The sequence below is a fragment of the Cynoglossus semilaevis genome, chromosome 11 (assembly GCF_000523025.1).
Source record: "Cynoglossus semilaevis isolate Cse_v1.0 chromosome 11, Cse_v1.0, whole genome shotgun sequence".
NCBI classification, from domain to species: domain Eukaryota; kingdom Metazoa; phylum Chordata; class Actinopteri; order Pleuronectiformes; family Cynoglossidae; genus Cynoglossus; species Cynoglossus semilaevis.
The window spans coordinates 12432374-12447871 of NC_024317.1; the positions used below are offsets into that span (position 1 = coordinate 12432374).

A 15498-nucleotide genomic window follows, 5' to 3' on the forward strand; every position below is an offset into this window, starting at 1 on the left:
CCAGAAGACCTAAATGACTTCCCCTCTCGCACTGTCAAGCCACACTCTGAAGTCATCCATGTTTCCATGTAGCCTGAAGCGGGGAGAGGAGAGGAGATGGGATGACCCCCTGAGATACATATTGACCCCAACCCCTCCCCTTAATGGCCCTACATAATCGTTAGATTATGTAATGTGCCGTTTGTGATGTGTCTGTGTGCTACAGCTAATGGTACGTTCAAGGTGTATACAAATGTCACAATATTTGCTGTTAAGCTTAAGTAAGGATATACTGTATACAGGAAAACATGAAGAAAGAAAAAAAACCCTGACTATATATATATATATATATATATATAAACATTACATTCCATTTAGCTGACGCTTATATCCAAAGCGACTTACAATTTGAAGAACAATATCTATAGGTATCCTATATAGGTATCTATCTATATCTGTCAAGGAGCTGACAACCAGGTCCCCCAGTTCTAAACTCCCATCTACGTCCCTCCATAGTTGACCACATACGGGGCCATATCCTGTCCAAATCAGTTGAAATGATGATCCAGTGGGAGTGTATGCTCAAATATTCCCTCCTCAATCCACAGATGTTCATTATCTGATCGTTTATAGGAGGATGAAAAAGAAAAAAAAAATCAGGATGAAGGCACGCTTCCTTTCCAGGTCTCAGACGTGTTGACTGGGTTTAACAGTACCGTCTGTTCGTGGTTATTGTTGGTGTAAACAGTTCTATACATGAAGGTTTTACTTTTGTAAACATCGGGGTCAACGTACAATGATTAGCTGTCAACATACGTTGCTCACTTCTTTGACGGTAGCACACACACACAAAAAAGTATTAATTAACACGTGTGTATTGACTTTCTTGAACCAAAACCATGAAACTCGTGGGGCAATTGAATGGCGCCATCTGCTGGTTGAGATGTATGACACATGATGCAATGTACCATTGGGCAAAAATGAATATGGGGAAATTGGACAATTTGGTAGGAGAAAAATAAATAAATAAAAATTACAAGAAAACACAAAGTACAATAGAATGTTTCTTATAGCTTCTTTTAAATTTTGTTTGAAAAAAATAAAAAAGACTTTTTAAAAATGACAACTACAGTGGTCCCTCTCTATATCGCGGTTCCCCTTTCGCTTCCTCAGTACATCGCGGATTTTTTTTATTCCAATCTCGCGGTATTTTACGGTAATTTATTTTGAATTTCAATTTTTTTCATAATATTTTTTTTTTCTAACCTAATAAATTGAAACAGTAAACTTTTTTTTCACAATAATTTTTTTCTTCTAACCTAATAAATTGAAACAGTAAAAATATAGCAAACAAATAAACTAACAGACATCGCCTGGGCCAGTGTTCACTCTCCTCTCTCCCGGCTCCTAAGGAGAGGCCTGATTGCTCCAACTGCGCTCACCTGCGGCGGAGGCTGCACCTGCGTAGCGACTCCGCTACACTTCCTCCCGCAGTTGAGCGCTAACCGCAGTTTAGGGAGGGTTGAAAACTCTGTGGAGGAGGTTCGTAAAGGGTAAATATATACGTAAATAATATAATAACTATCTCGTCTTTCTTTTCGCGGTGGGAACAATAAATTACCGATAGGAGAGGGACCACTGTACTTCCGTAATTAGTTAGTTCTGAATTTACATACTGTGTACTGACTGTTTCGAAGTGTACGCATGTTTATAACCGTTTAATTTCCCTATTTGCTTTAATTAATACGTATACCAATTGATACGTTATATTGAAATTTGACGAAGCCACTCGAAGGTAGAGAGAGACCAACCAATTCTCCCGACATACAGCTGGACTACATGCGCTCTGCTCTGCTGCCATCTTGCGGTTTCATGCGTCTCTAACAATTACTATTGTCATTGGTTCAAACTGCCATCTTCCCTCCCTCGTCCAATGGCACCAGCTTCACTTATTTTGCATGCACGCTCCTCCCTTTTATTACTTACCACCCCTCCTCACCCACTCCACACACACACACACCCTAATCATACCCCCACTGTGATGCCTGCAACTGCGTGGCCAGTCTGAAAAGCGTGTGTCTATCAGGGGCCGGAATAACCCGAACCATCATGGCCCGGTAGATGTGACGACGGAGATACACGAAGAAGGTAATGACAAACGAAACGTTTTGTTCATTTATGCATGCGTCGATCTTCATTTGCACTTTACGAACGGCGCCAACTCTACTGTTTGTTCTTGCCTGTGTGTGTGTAGAGCTTCACTGTGCACATGACCACCCTGCTGTTTTGATGGTGGACACGGTCGCTGTAGTCGCTGCTCTGTAGTATGATCGGCGGCGAACGACCTCAGAAACACACAGAAACACACACTCTGAGCTGAGTCGTCCATCTGGACACCGGAGGAGGGGGAGAAGATGAGGAGGACGATGGTGGCTTCAGTGAAAACAGCTCCATTTGTGTTTCTACTCTGGGGTGAGTGCAGCTTTTTTTTTTTTTCTTACCACAACAGTGACAACTGCACACAGCACGACTGACCATCTGCCACACACTGGCTCATTTGCAGGATGTTTATCCAGACTAGATGAATTATTGTTCACTGTGTCCCAGTGTGCAACAGTATACGTGGACGTCCGTCTACTTGTTAACATCCCTCTCATTTCTGCGGTCTATAGGTTTTTATTACCTACAATATAACAGCAGAAATGACTGATAGAGATCATTGACCTGATGACGAGTCAGTGCAAAGGAGCAGCAGGTGTTTATTTTCATTTCCGAGTTTCACAGAAAGGAGATCTTTGTTTTAATATGTACTGCTATTTACTTTCTGTTATAGCTGGTAAAGATGTACTGAAATGTACTGTGATACAACAAAATACACACACAAGGAGTAGTAAAGAATAATAACTGTAATAAACTAAGTCTGAGGAACTGATGACATACAGGTACATAGTTTGACTATAATCTAACTTTCCCCTGTTTGTTCCTCTCTGCTTTTTTCTATTGTTCTCAGAAAATCATTACAAGTGCAATGCAACATTAAGCTCTGATCACCACTAAAACACTGTTGCCACATGCCTCACTTAGGCTTCCCTGTGTTTACAAATGATGCATTTATATGTTCCTGCTTTTGTTTTTCTTGACCATACAGTTTTACCAGTAAAATGTAGAACTGTAACTCAATTGAGGAAGAAGAAGGACTGTTTTGACTTGGCCAAACTACAGTGGTAGTCAGCAAAGTGCTATTTAATATTTAGTTATTATACCAGATGTCTGGAATGAGACAACTAATCTTGGGATTGGGGAATAGGTGGAATTGAACCAGGAACCTTCTGCATTCCATGCAGGGATCTCTTCCATGTTCCAGTTCAGATCCCGTATGTTTGGTATGGATCAACACCGTACTTTCTTTGCTCAGTCCAATCACATACACAAATACTACAGCTTAGTCTTTAGTTTTAACCCTGGTTTTATTTTGTCCTGACAAATTTTTTCTGGCAACGCCCCTGTTGCATCACATATTGTTTTCCAGACAGAATTAAGCACGTCACACACTGTGCTGCCCCCCCCCCCCCCCTCTCTCCCTCCAGCCCTGATCAGTCAGAGCCCAGTGTTAATTAGGACTTGATCCTCTTAAATGTCTCACCGGTCTCCCTGTCTTTGTCTGTGTCCCACATCATCAGGTCCCACTTTGGGCTGCGTGAAATCTCCTGCTGTTTCTGGGTCTGCCAATAACGCTCCCAAACGGAGGGAGTGCCAAAACGCACCCGTCTAGTATTTCAAGTTTAGGTAGTTTTAAGTGCAGTCACTGGGTGTGAGTGTTGTGGCAGTTCCTTTTGTTCAGTGTCAGTTAGCGGGTGGGTGTTTAACCGATGCAAACATGTCATTTGCATCTGAAGATGTGGAGATTTCTCCTCTGTTTGTTTACAGATCCAAATCACTTGGTGTCGAGAAAAGAAAAGCTACCTGGGCTGGCTGGAACCATACACCGTATAGCTGGGACGAATAGTGGTCCCCGACGCAATGCTTTAATTGAAAGCTTTGGCAAAACTCATCATATCAGTTAATAAATCATTATAGTTTTTGTCGTTGCTGTGGTCAGAAAGGAAAGTGTTTTTCCCGGAATTGTACATAGGAAAGTGACACTGCTCACTGCGGTTTCAAAGTAGAGCCAGAGGAAAACCGAACGGAAACGGCTCGTCCGGCTCATGTGAAAAGTGTTTTTACTTCTCGCTCAATTATTAATGTTACAGTCAACAAATGAAGTGAGAGATGCACATTCCGAAGAAAGTGTTTTCAGTCGCCAGTTTTATAGAAAAAGATCCAGGTTTTGTTTGTTTTATATAAATTACAGTCTAACTTGGAGATGAATTGTTCCTAATAAATTGTAAATAAATTTCAGTCTAACTTGGAGATGAATTGTTCCTGCAGTTGTTTCCGTTTATATTCCTGTTATCTTAATGAATACAATTGACATTAAGTTTTATTTCAAATGACCAGAACTTACATACTATGAAACTAGCACACAATAACTATTTTTTTTTTCTTTCATTTCTACTTTCATGTCTAATTCAAAGACTGGTTTACTCTACAGTGAAACTTCCTTTTTTGGTCAGTAACGTGACATGTGGTATTTAGACTGACTCAGTATCGGTACGGTAGACTGTTTTGTGGAAGTGTCCCTGTCGTATGAATGTCAGGGCAGCAGTTTCAGCACCTGAGGCAGTGTTTTCTGAGCAGGGATCCTTTTCAGAGAAGAGGCTTTGTGTTATATTATATATGTATGTATATATGTGTGTGTATATATATATATATATATGTTGTTATATAAAAAGAAAAACATTTTTTTGTTTTGATTGATGAACAGCGCAAATGCAAAATCCCTGTTTGAAATGAAGCCAGAAAATATGGTGCCTTCAACTACAGCATATCCTAAACGGTACAAGGTGTAGGTTTTAGAAAGCTGACGTTTATTGGTCCTGTTCCTTGTCCCTTGATTCAGTTTTATATTAGTAAAATATATATGTGTTACAGTTAAAACAAAATACATGTATTTACAGTACTTTTCCTACTGGCTAATTTAAACCATTGTAATCCAATATTCAGACCTCCATAAAGTATCTCAGCACTGGCTGTAAATGATAAAAAGTGCTGAGGTAACAAAACACCGAGTCTTTCCAACAATAAAATTATATATTTTTTATTTTATTTTCAACAAAGGAAATAGAGCGTTTTATAATTTCACCTCACTCAGCCTCAGCCTTTTCTGCAGCTACTGCAGTAAAATATATACTGAGTCCTTCTTAGCCAGCCATCAGGCCAATACAGCGGCTGTGAGACTATAGTGTGACCCTGACGAGTGATCCTGTCTCCATGAATTTTCTCCCCTGCTCACGCTGACTCTAAACTTCTGCCTTCGCAGTGCTTCACTGTGCGTTGGGTCGAGATGTGACTCTACCCCTGGGACCTCTGTACCGCGTGGCAGGGTTTCCCCTGGCTGTGCCCTGTGCGGTGTCAGCGTACGAAGGACCACGTACTCAGGACTTTGAGTGGTTCCTGTACAGGGATGATTCCGGGGGGAGGCAGTTGGGAGTGGTTTCCACCAGAGACAAAGACTTCCCGTACACACCTTTCCAGGCCCGGGTCAGAAACGGGGAAGTGAGAATAGAGAGGGATTCCGGGGACGCCGTCCGACTGGTGATCCAGAAACTCCGAGCTGATGACCAGGGAAAGTACGAGTGTTACACACCCAGCACGGACAGTGTTTACCAGGGGAACTACAGTTCCATGGTAGAGGTCAAAGGTGCGTATGATCTTTACCTACGGCCTAAATACTGTATGTTTCCTTTTTTAAGTAGTGTGTTGGTAATCATTGACTAACTGTAACGAGTCTCTGTTAATTTAGTTATTTTTTTTACACACCATTAGTTTCTACACTACTTTGTTCCTTAAAATATAAAATCTGAATACTGCTCTCTTCCAGAGTATAAAATTCACTTTAGACGTATCAATCAGAACACTTTTGCAACGGGGAGTTTTTTCCATTATAATGCATTTATAATATCCAAAGTAGAGGTTGGAAAGTAATGAATTGATTAGTTTTTGTGAGTAATTTGTAATTTTTTAACTGGCGTACAGAATAGGTAATTTTACTCTAACTACTCTTACTCTAAGTACATTTGGACTCAAGTATTTTACTTTGCTACGTGAAAATGAACCCGTTACTGATTAAAAAAAAATGCAGGGGAAAAACAATCTGCATTAACTGAAAGAAAATTGCTTAGGCGTGCGTGGATTTCCGACTATGTTAATGCAGCCAGACAACGTTGACTAAGAGACAGACTCAAGCCTGTCATTGATTACTGATTAAATGATTAATCTAAGAGACAGACTCAAGCCTGTCATTGGATGATGGCTGGTGTCGAACAAAAAAAAAATGGAGGTTGAGGATTATCAAGCAGAGAGCTCCCCTGGAGCAGATGACTCAGAAAGAGAAGGAAATCCTTGGTCATATCTCAGCCAAATCAGCCAAATCGAAACGAGGAAATAAGTTTATCATAAAATGTTATGTGCCGCAACTTCTGCCACTTGTATTTGAATTGTTGATTAAAAACAACTCGTGGCAGATTAGATGTATGACTCGTCTTTTTTTGTATCAAGTAATTTAAAGTAACTAAAACTTTACTCAATGTAAATTTTAAACTGTTACCTTTACTTAAGTAGATTTTATTACTTTTACTTGAGTAGAAGTTAAGCAAAGTAAAAATACTTTTATATTTTTTAGTATTTTTTTTCCACCTGTGGTCCAAAGCCAGAGAGGCTAAAAGTCAGATTTTCTTCAATGATCTTAAAACAGGAAAGTATAAACAGAACACAGGTGATAGAAATGACCTATGACACACCCCCTCCCCCATCTGTCTCCCACAGCAGCTTGACATCATAGAACTCTCTCCGTGTGTGTCGTCTTCCCTTTTAACTGCAGTGATTCCTGACACACTCCAGATCAGCTTCACCCGCTCCCTCACCAGCCAGCCGGTGCCAGAAGGCGCTGAGGTGAAGCTCACATGCTCAGCCAGCATCCAGTCGGAGCAGCTCACCCATCTGTCCATCACGTTTGGGAAGCGGGGCGTGGGGGAGAGTTCGGGCAGCGGAGCAGGAGGGGAGGTCAGCACCGTGAGAGAGATTATCTCCATCGACAACATGCTGGCCGTGGTCCCTGGACGTTCCTTCAAGAAGCGCTACGACGATGGCGAGATCACGTTGGAGAAGAGGAACGGAGAGGGAGGCCAGGGCGTGTACGTGATGAGGATAAAAGCGGTGCAGCCCGACGACAGCGGCTCGTACTTCTGCGAGGCCGCGCAGTGGATCCGGGACCCGGATCGATCCTGGCAGAAGATCGCACAGAGGACGCTGGACGTTGGCAACCTGACCGTGCAGCAACTAGGTCAGTGAGGCAATGTGGAACCAGTGCCAGGGTTTGTTTGCTTGGTTTGTGTTGACATGTGCCAACGCTATAACAACATGTAGCATCTTCCAAGGTCACAGTGTGTAACAAGCAGATTGCGCAACAGCTGATTATGTTATGCTAAGGTCGTTGCTCGGTTAGCAGACCTGGTGAGAACTGCAGACGCGGGTAATAAAACTTTGCTGCAGGCACTTTGTGAAACTGAAAGCCGTCGTAAAGGCAACGGGATATCCTACAATAAAGTTGGCTGCTCTGGTCACAGAGTAAATCTGAGACGATAAACCAAAGCAGCTCAAATTTGGTTTTCTTTTACCAGCTCATACCTCGGATCTTTTATCGTATTCGTCACTCGGGCTAATGTTTAACTGCTTTGAAATCTTTCAAGGTTTCCAACTGCAGCTATTGCTGTTAGTGTAGGTTTAAAAAAAAAAAACAGCTGAATTTCTAGATGCTGACTAACTGGTTTCCCTAAGCAGTGGATTACTTGATGGTTTTTCCATCAAGTCTGGAACTTGTATGGATTTATCACAACATTCTCCGAGAGTGAGTCAAAGAGTTCAAGAGTTTTTTTTTTTTGTTTTTTTTGAACAAAACAAAGCGATTTCTCTACACATCTTTAATTTAAGTCTTGTTTTTTTTTTGTTTTTTGAACAAAACAAAGCAAATTCTCTACACATCTTTAATTTAAGTCTTATCACAGTTTGCAGAAGTGATTCTTTGGCATCAGGTCACAAAACTTGTCACAACTGGTGTGGTTAAAATGCAATGCTCTGATTTCAAATTTGTTTTTCAAGGATTTAGAAACCAATGACTAAACCTCTGACAGAAACATAATGCGATATTATATCTAGATATAACATATTTTACGAGATAGTGCCTTATATCTGAAAGTTGTTGTAGACGGTTGAGAGAACATTTTGATTTCTTGTATTTTTAAACCCGTAGATACTGTATCAGTGAAGGCAAGTAGCCAGGACTCAAACGCAGCACTAGAGAGACGTTGGTCGGGTGCAGAAAGTTTATTGAAATGTGTATATTTATTGACCAAACTGGATACAGGACCAGGCAGGAACAACGCAACTAGTAACGAGAACTATGAATGAGGAACACATGGCATGTACAACTACACAGAACATGGACACGGACCAGTGACTTGACAATAACAGAGTGAAGGAGAGAGAGGTAGCTATACCCAGGGCACCAGGTGACGTCAGTGAGACCAATGAACATGTAATCACAGAACACAGGTGAATGTGATGGCACTGATTACATAACAGACCCAAGCAGGAGGGAAGGGAGACAGAGAGACCTTACAGTAGTGATGAAATAAATGGTCCTAGTGTCTTTTTACAGCAAAGGATAGATGGATGGATGGATGATAGATAGATAGATAGATAGAAAGATAGATAGATAGATGGATGGATGATAGATGGATAGATGTGTGGATGGATGGATAGATGGATAGATGGATGGATAGATAAATGTTTAGATGGATGGATAGATAGATAGATAGATGGATGGATGGATAGATGGATGGATGGATGGATAGATAGATAGATAGATAGATAGATGATGGATGGATAGCTAGATAGATGTTTAGATGGATGGATAGATGGATGGATGATAGATGGATCGATAGATGGATAGATGGATGGATAGAAAAATGTTTAGATGGATGGATAGATAGATAGATGGATGGAGGGATGGATGGATGGATGGATGTATGGATGGATGGATGGATAGATGGATAGATGGATGGATGGATGATAGATGGATCGATAGATGGATAGATGGATGGATGATAGATAGATAGATAGATGATGGATGGGTAGCTAGATAGATGTTTAGATGGATGGATAGATAGATAGATGGATGGATGGATATATGGACGGATGGATGGATGGACACTCATCAGTATAATCTTCACATACGCAGATCTCCTCCTGCTGCCGTTGAAAACTCTTGATGGTTCCTCACAAATATTTACCTCAGCTCTTCAGAAGGTGGGAGTTAACCTAACGACATGACCAAAACAGGAATTCTGAGTAATAATAATAATTAAGTAATAAGTAAATAAGCCTAAGTAAATGGGCAAATATGTCAATTCCAAATGACACCGTTACTGTTGGTTTCTAACCCCGGTTTGATTGATTGAATCCCAACAGCATCAGTCGATATTTGCCATTCAATCTGTTTCTAATTCCTGACTTTCCCACCTTTCCTCCCTTTAGGTTCTGTTTGGAAATGACTTATTTAAACTAGATGACTATTTAATTTTCTGCAAAGCTTTGTTGGTGCAGTTTCACGACTGATACATTAAATGTATCGCTCCCTTGTCGATCACCTTAGCTCCATTTAAGAGGTTTCCTTGTTGCGCTTCAGCTTCGGCTCAGTCTAATTGCTTGTGGAGCTCTGAAGTAATTGTTTATTTCACCCGGTCCTTACGTTGACAGAGTGTCTGTCTCTGTCACACCGAAGTCTCCATTACAGTCAGGGTAACACTGAACTCCAATAGCTAATAATTATACTCTCCATGTTTGCTCAGTAAAATGACTGCTTCTATTTAATAACATACACATCTCTCCTTTACGGCACACCCTGTTTTGGACTGAGCACAGAACACATCAGTGATGGTGATATTTTTTGCCATTTTTATTCAGAATCTCCACCAAACGTGATTCACTAAATAAGATGTTACACAGGAGAAATGGTCTCAGTGACCTTGTATTGTATTTTACCTACACCGTATATTTGTCCATTTAAGGTGACTTTCAATTTTTTTTTTTTTTTTTTTTAATTCTCTGCTCTCTTCTCTCTCACACTCTGAAGCGGAGTCCCTGAGTGTGACGTCCTCACCCAGAGGGGAGGTGACCTTGCAGATTGGTACGCCCCTTATTTTGACTTGTGAGGTGCTGGGGTTGCCATCAGACGTCAACTCTGGTCTGCTGGTCCAGTGGATGAAGAGGGGGTCTGGGGGCCCTGATGGAGTCACTGCTGGAGGAGTGGAGGTACCAACACTTTGGACTTGACATTATTTATCTTCGTCTTGAGTTCAAGGATGTCAAACGTATTTTGGTTCAGGGGCTACATACAGCCTGATTAGATGTCAACTATACCAGACCCTTTGCCCTTACCCTTTGTTTTCATGCAAATTAGAACAAGTATATTAGAAAATTAAATTTAAAAAAACATCACAGACACATCAACGGACACAATTCTGAAAGCGGGCCGTATGTTTGACACCCCTGCGTTACTGCACGTAATATAAAACCTTAGCCAATAATGTGATTGTGTAGTGCCGGGTATTCACGTACACGTGCTGGGAAAAAATTGAAAAGGATCTATTTTCTCATGAAGGTGGAAGTGGCCCGTATGAGCACAGATGGCGTTGTCAGCTGGGGCGACGACCTCAGCAGAGCCAGTGGCGGCTCCATGGAGAAGGTGGCAGAGGGCAGGTACACGCTGAAGCTCTTCTCAGCCCGGCCCTTGGACACTGGGTCGTATCGGTGCGTGGTGAGCGTATACGCCGGAAGGAGGAACCCTGGTCCTTCCGTGGCAGCAACGCTCACTCAGAAGTCCGAGGGCGTCGTCGTTAACCTGAAAACCAAAGGTGAGAGTGGCTACCCAATAACAGCAGAGGGCAGAGTCCCGGCAGATGAACTCAGCAATATACTCTTTATTATGCATAATTTGAAACAAACCAGAGGATGATTTTTCTGATTGACATCTTCCATTTTATATATTTTAAAATCACATCCTCCAAAACAGTTGTTTTCCTAGCAACATCTTACCTAAAAGTTTGAATGTCATGATATGCTCTGACTGCGTAACATGCCGTCACAACTTGGTTCAAACTAAATGACTAGTGATCAAATGTAGATGATGACTAAAAAAATATATATATATTTTTTTATATGTTCACAGATGTGAAGGTCTCAGCTGTGGCTCAGCTCAAACGAGGCCCCCTCCTTAAAAGGGGCAGCACCATCACCCTCATCTGCAACGCCACCATCACGACCACACGTCCGGCCCAGGCTCGGGTCAAGTGGCTGCAGTGGCCGTTGCCCGAGCCTTTTGTCAGGCGTTCGTCGTCCGACGCCGCTCCTCTGGACGCCCCTAAAAAACCCAAACTGGTGGCGTATCTGACGTACGACGGCGTCGCAAATATAATCACCAACGGCAGTGAGATTAGCGTCGACCGTCTGTCGGCTGTCGGCTACAGACTGAGGGTCCACACGGCCACCATGGAGGACCAGGGCATGTACGCGTGCAGTGTCGAGGCCTGGAGTCAGGATCCGCACGGAGGCTGGTACAACACGGGAGTGGAGGCGGAGTCAAATGCAGTGACCGTTTACCTGTATGCAAGAGGTGAGTGTGTGCTTTATGCTACAGAGTACAAATCAGACAAATCGGATATTTTGTTTATCATCACCAAACACGGAAATGATTAACAGCATTTTTTTATATTTTTCCCATAAACAGAAGACTATTAAAATAATTCAATGTGACATTGTCACCAAATATGGCATTTATATCAAGAAAACTAAGGAGAAGTCACGGCCAGCAGAACAGAAAGTGAGCGGAGCTTCTACACCAAAAGAGCTTCCTGTTTTCATTAATGCAGTTTTAATAATCAAACAAAGACACAATGTTGAAAAAAAAAAAAAAACTCTCCAGTTGCGAGCAGATATCAGCGCATTTATTGCTAAGGGACATTAAATTGCTTCTATCATAACAGAACAAATCTTATAGTCTCGTCCCTGATGTTAAAATACGTCCACACTGTTGACATCATTGACCTACTGCAATCATTTACCCATGAGGGCAATGACACTGGCCGACTGGTGCTCACCTGTTTGTACTAAAACGTCTGGTATCCGCATCGATTTACATCTATAAGGTCATTACACATGTCGCCCTGAATGACTGTGAGCTTTTTCTCCTCCGCTCTGCTCCAGTTGAGGACCTCCTCTTCATCCCTCTGATCGTCGGGGTCTCCTCCGCCCTGTTCGTGGGCATCGTCATCATCGCCTCGGTGACCTGTTGCTTCATGAAACGGCTGGCGAGGCAGCGGGCTCGAAAATAGATGTCCAGCGTTTGCCACTCACGAGGAGGCTGCGATTGAGGGGAAAAAAAAAAAAAAAAAGTCCAGACGTAACTAGTAGGGATGTAACGACGCATCGTGAATCGGTTGAAAATCGATACAAGTCCGTGACAATTCGCATCAGTTGACGTAAAAAAAAATAGCACGCGTCGAGGTGTACGGAGTAGGCTGTTATCTCCAAAAGTCAGTGGTCACGCCACGAAACAGTGTTTGTGTAAAGTTAATATTTTTATATTCTTTTGTCGTTTAAAATATTGACAGTCAGTGAGGTGAATCAGACCAGAGCAGTTTTAGACTTTTAATGAGAGGAGATACGTACATTTTGCATAGTTCCTTAGGTTCAATTTAATGTGAGTCTCCGTGAGTGAGGTGAATCAGACCAGAGCAGTTATAGACTTTTAACGAGAGGAGATGAACGTACATTTTGCATAGTTACTTAGGTTCAATTTAATGTGAGTCTCCGTGAGTGCATTGTTACATCCCTACTAACTAGTAGATCTGTGAAACCTGTGTTTGTAAAAACAAAACATAATTTTCTGCACTATGTACATGATTTAATATTCACTGCCAAATAATGACTTGTATTTTTTTATCTAATCACTCCCAGAGTGCTGTGTCACACCCACACATAAACAATATCTTAAATTCGAAACTTTCAGCCACAACTTTCCACTCCTCAGGGGTTTTTTTAGACAATTCTTTAAAAAAACCCACACTATGTTTTCCAATGTTACGAATTTGCTCTGTTTTGGCGGCTGCTTGTAACCGTTTGACGCTCCGCCCCTGGGATGATGGCACTGGTGTCAGGCAAAAACAAAGGATTTTCTGTTTTTGCAATTAGTTGATGACTGTTCTATTGTTCTGTGTGTGTGTGTGTTTTTGAGCCACTGTGTCACATGGAGACAGTTCAGCCTCCAGGAATCTAATAAGACAGGGACCTTTTCTTGGTCTGTTGTTTATATAAGGAAGGAAGCCAAAACGAATGTAGTACCAGGCCTGGGACATAGGACAGTGTTTTTAAGGTGGACTTGTATAGATTTGATATGGATAGAGTTAAAGCGATGGTCCTTATGCACTGACTGAATGCACGTTTAAGTTGAGTGGAGCTGTTTTATTTTATCGGGGCTCTGGCGCCATGTTGGTATTTGACGGAGCACCTGGTGTTGAACCTAACGTTCCCATCCGGGTTCCGTTCCTTTTTGAAGCACTTGGACGAAAAACTGGGAAAGGAACCAAACCTTGCTGATCCCAGTTGTTTACTTGATTCCCTTCCAGGGCCGTCTTTTCTGGAGCTTGTTTACGTCTCTTTGCTTTTTTTGCCCGTACTGACGTTTGTTACACCAAGCATATGATAGCTGCGATAGTTAAAGTCAAGTCCTACGCTAGTCATCATTGTATCTATTATGTGGTCCAGGCCTAATACGTTCACTGCCAAGACCTATTATGCATGCAGCGCCTGCTGCTAGACCGCAAGAGTCTGTTGGACAGATTTACAGCGTCTGTGCTCGACGGAGGAAAATCCATCCTGCTCTTTCCTGTCCAAGGCTGCACTCACAAGAAAAAAAGTTTTAGGTTCGTGCAACTGCGGCCACAATGCCGCGATTTAAAAGTAAGATATATGTTTCAGAGAGGATGAGGAAAGTAACATTTCTTGTTATTCACTTCACATCAGGGTCACCCTCCCTGACCCCCCAAAAAAGAGGCTTGCACTAAGCCCTAACTTCCCCCCAAAAAAAGAGGCTTGCACTAAGCCCTAACTGTTGAGGAGTAATGTCTCTGATCAATAAAGGGATCCAATCACATCCCTGCTCTTCCTTCCTGACCAACATTCACAAACTAACACATGATTGTACACATTACACACAAGTGCACGTGCCCTGGCAGCACAGGGCGGCATAGACCGGCTGCAGGCGTTTCGCTTGGAAATGAGTATGTGCATGTTCTTCTCTAATCCCTGTCCTAGCTGCAGTGTCTCCTGCTGCTGCCCCTCCCCCCTGTGTGCATCTGTGTGTGTGTGTCAGACTCTCACAGCAGCATGGAGCGTGTCTGGACCATTGTTTCAAACTTTTTTTCCGAGGTGTCACCCATGTTTGGATTGTTGTGTCTCGCTGCCTCTGACGTTGTGGGTCACTCCTCAGTTTGTTGCCTATGGTGCTTTGGAAAAACTGCCAGCTGATAGAACCAATAAACCTCTCCGTTGTCTGTTTTTTCTGGATTTTCTTTATGTGCTATCAGCAGCGCAAAGTGAGGAAACCTGGAAAAATTCAGGTCAGGGGGTCAATGGAGCACATTCCACAGCGGAGGAAAAATAATCCAGTGTCCGTGTGCTGGTGGAACATGGTTCCCTTTATTTTATGGGCTGAAAGCAAACCAAAACATTTCTGGTGGTTGCTGTAATTCCAGAGATGAGCCAGTGGAGCCATTACGGCTCAAGTTAACCCTCCGTGCTTTGTGGTTCAGACATTACATTTGTCTGATGGGGTTTCAGCAGAGGTCGAATAAGTACTAAAAAAAAAAAAAATGTAATGAAGTAAAAGTATTTCTTTGCTTAAATTCTACTCAAATGAAAGTACTGACCTAAAAAAATACTCAAGTAAAAATACTTAATGTGGAATTTACTTTGAGTAAAAGTTACTTAGCTACTTTAAATTACTTGATGCAAAAAAAAAGGAACGAGTCATACATCCAGTCTGCCACTGGTTGTTTTTAATCAACATTTTAAATACAAGTGGCAGAGGTTGAGAATTCTATGATCCATTTGAACACTTTTACTGCAAATTCAAATGAAAGAACACTGACGTTTTGACAGCAGCAGCAGCTCTTTTTGCATTTCATGATGAAGTTATTGCCTCATTTTCTTTTTGTATTTCATGATGAAGTTATTGCCTCATTTGCATTTGAAAACAAAGAGCTGGCTGAGATATGGTCAAGGATTTCCTTCTCTTTATGAGTC

General features: G+C 42.0%; 1 protein-coding gene across 1 annotated transcript; it reads left to right on the forward strand.

Annotated features, from left to right (window-relative positions):
• Positions 1–1435: 1435 nt before the first annotated feature.
• igsf8 (immunoglobulin superfamily, member 8) lies at positions 1436–13197 on the forward strand. Its single transcript, XM_017036541.2, has 9 exons — positions 1436–2127; positions 2234–2451; positions 5399–5779; positions 6959–7420; positions 10271–10449; positions 10799–11051; positions 11366–11809; positions 12400–12814; positions 12915–13197. The coding sequence occupies exons 2-8, from the start codon at positions 2394–2396 to the stop codon at positions 12525–12527; spliced, it is 1905 nt and encodes a 634-aa protein (XP_016892030.1). The 5' UTR covers positions 1436–2127; positions 2234–2393; the 3' UTR covers positions 12528–12814; positions 12915–13197.
• The last annotated feature ends 2301 nt before the right edge of the window (positions 13198–15498 follow it).

What these genes read in the sequence shown, in the direction of transcription:
- igsf8 (XM_017036541.2), top strand. Translation starts at nt 2,394, where the DNA reads ATGAGGAGGACGATGGTGGCTTCAGTGAAAACAGCTCCATTTGTGTTT. An exon ending in TTCCATGGTAGAGGTCAAAG is followed by an intron (nt 5,780 to 6,958) that starts GTGCGTATGATC and finishes TTTTAACTGCAG; the next exon opens with TGATTCCTGACACACTCCAG. An exon ending in CGTTAACCTGAAAACCAAAG is followed by an intron (nt 11,052 to 11,365) that starts GTGAGAGTGGCT and finishes ATATGTTCACAG; the next exon opens with ATGTGAAGGTCTCAGCTGTG.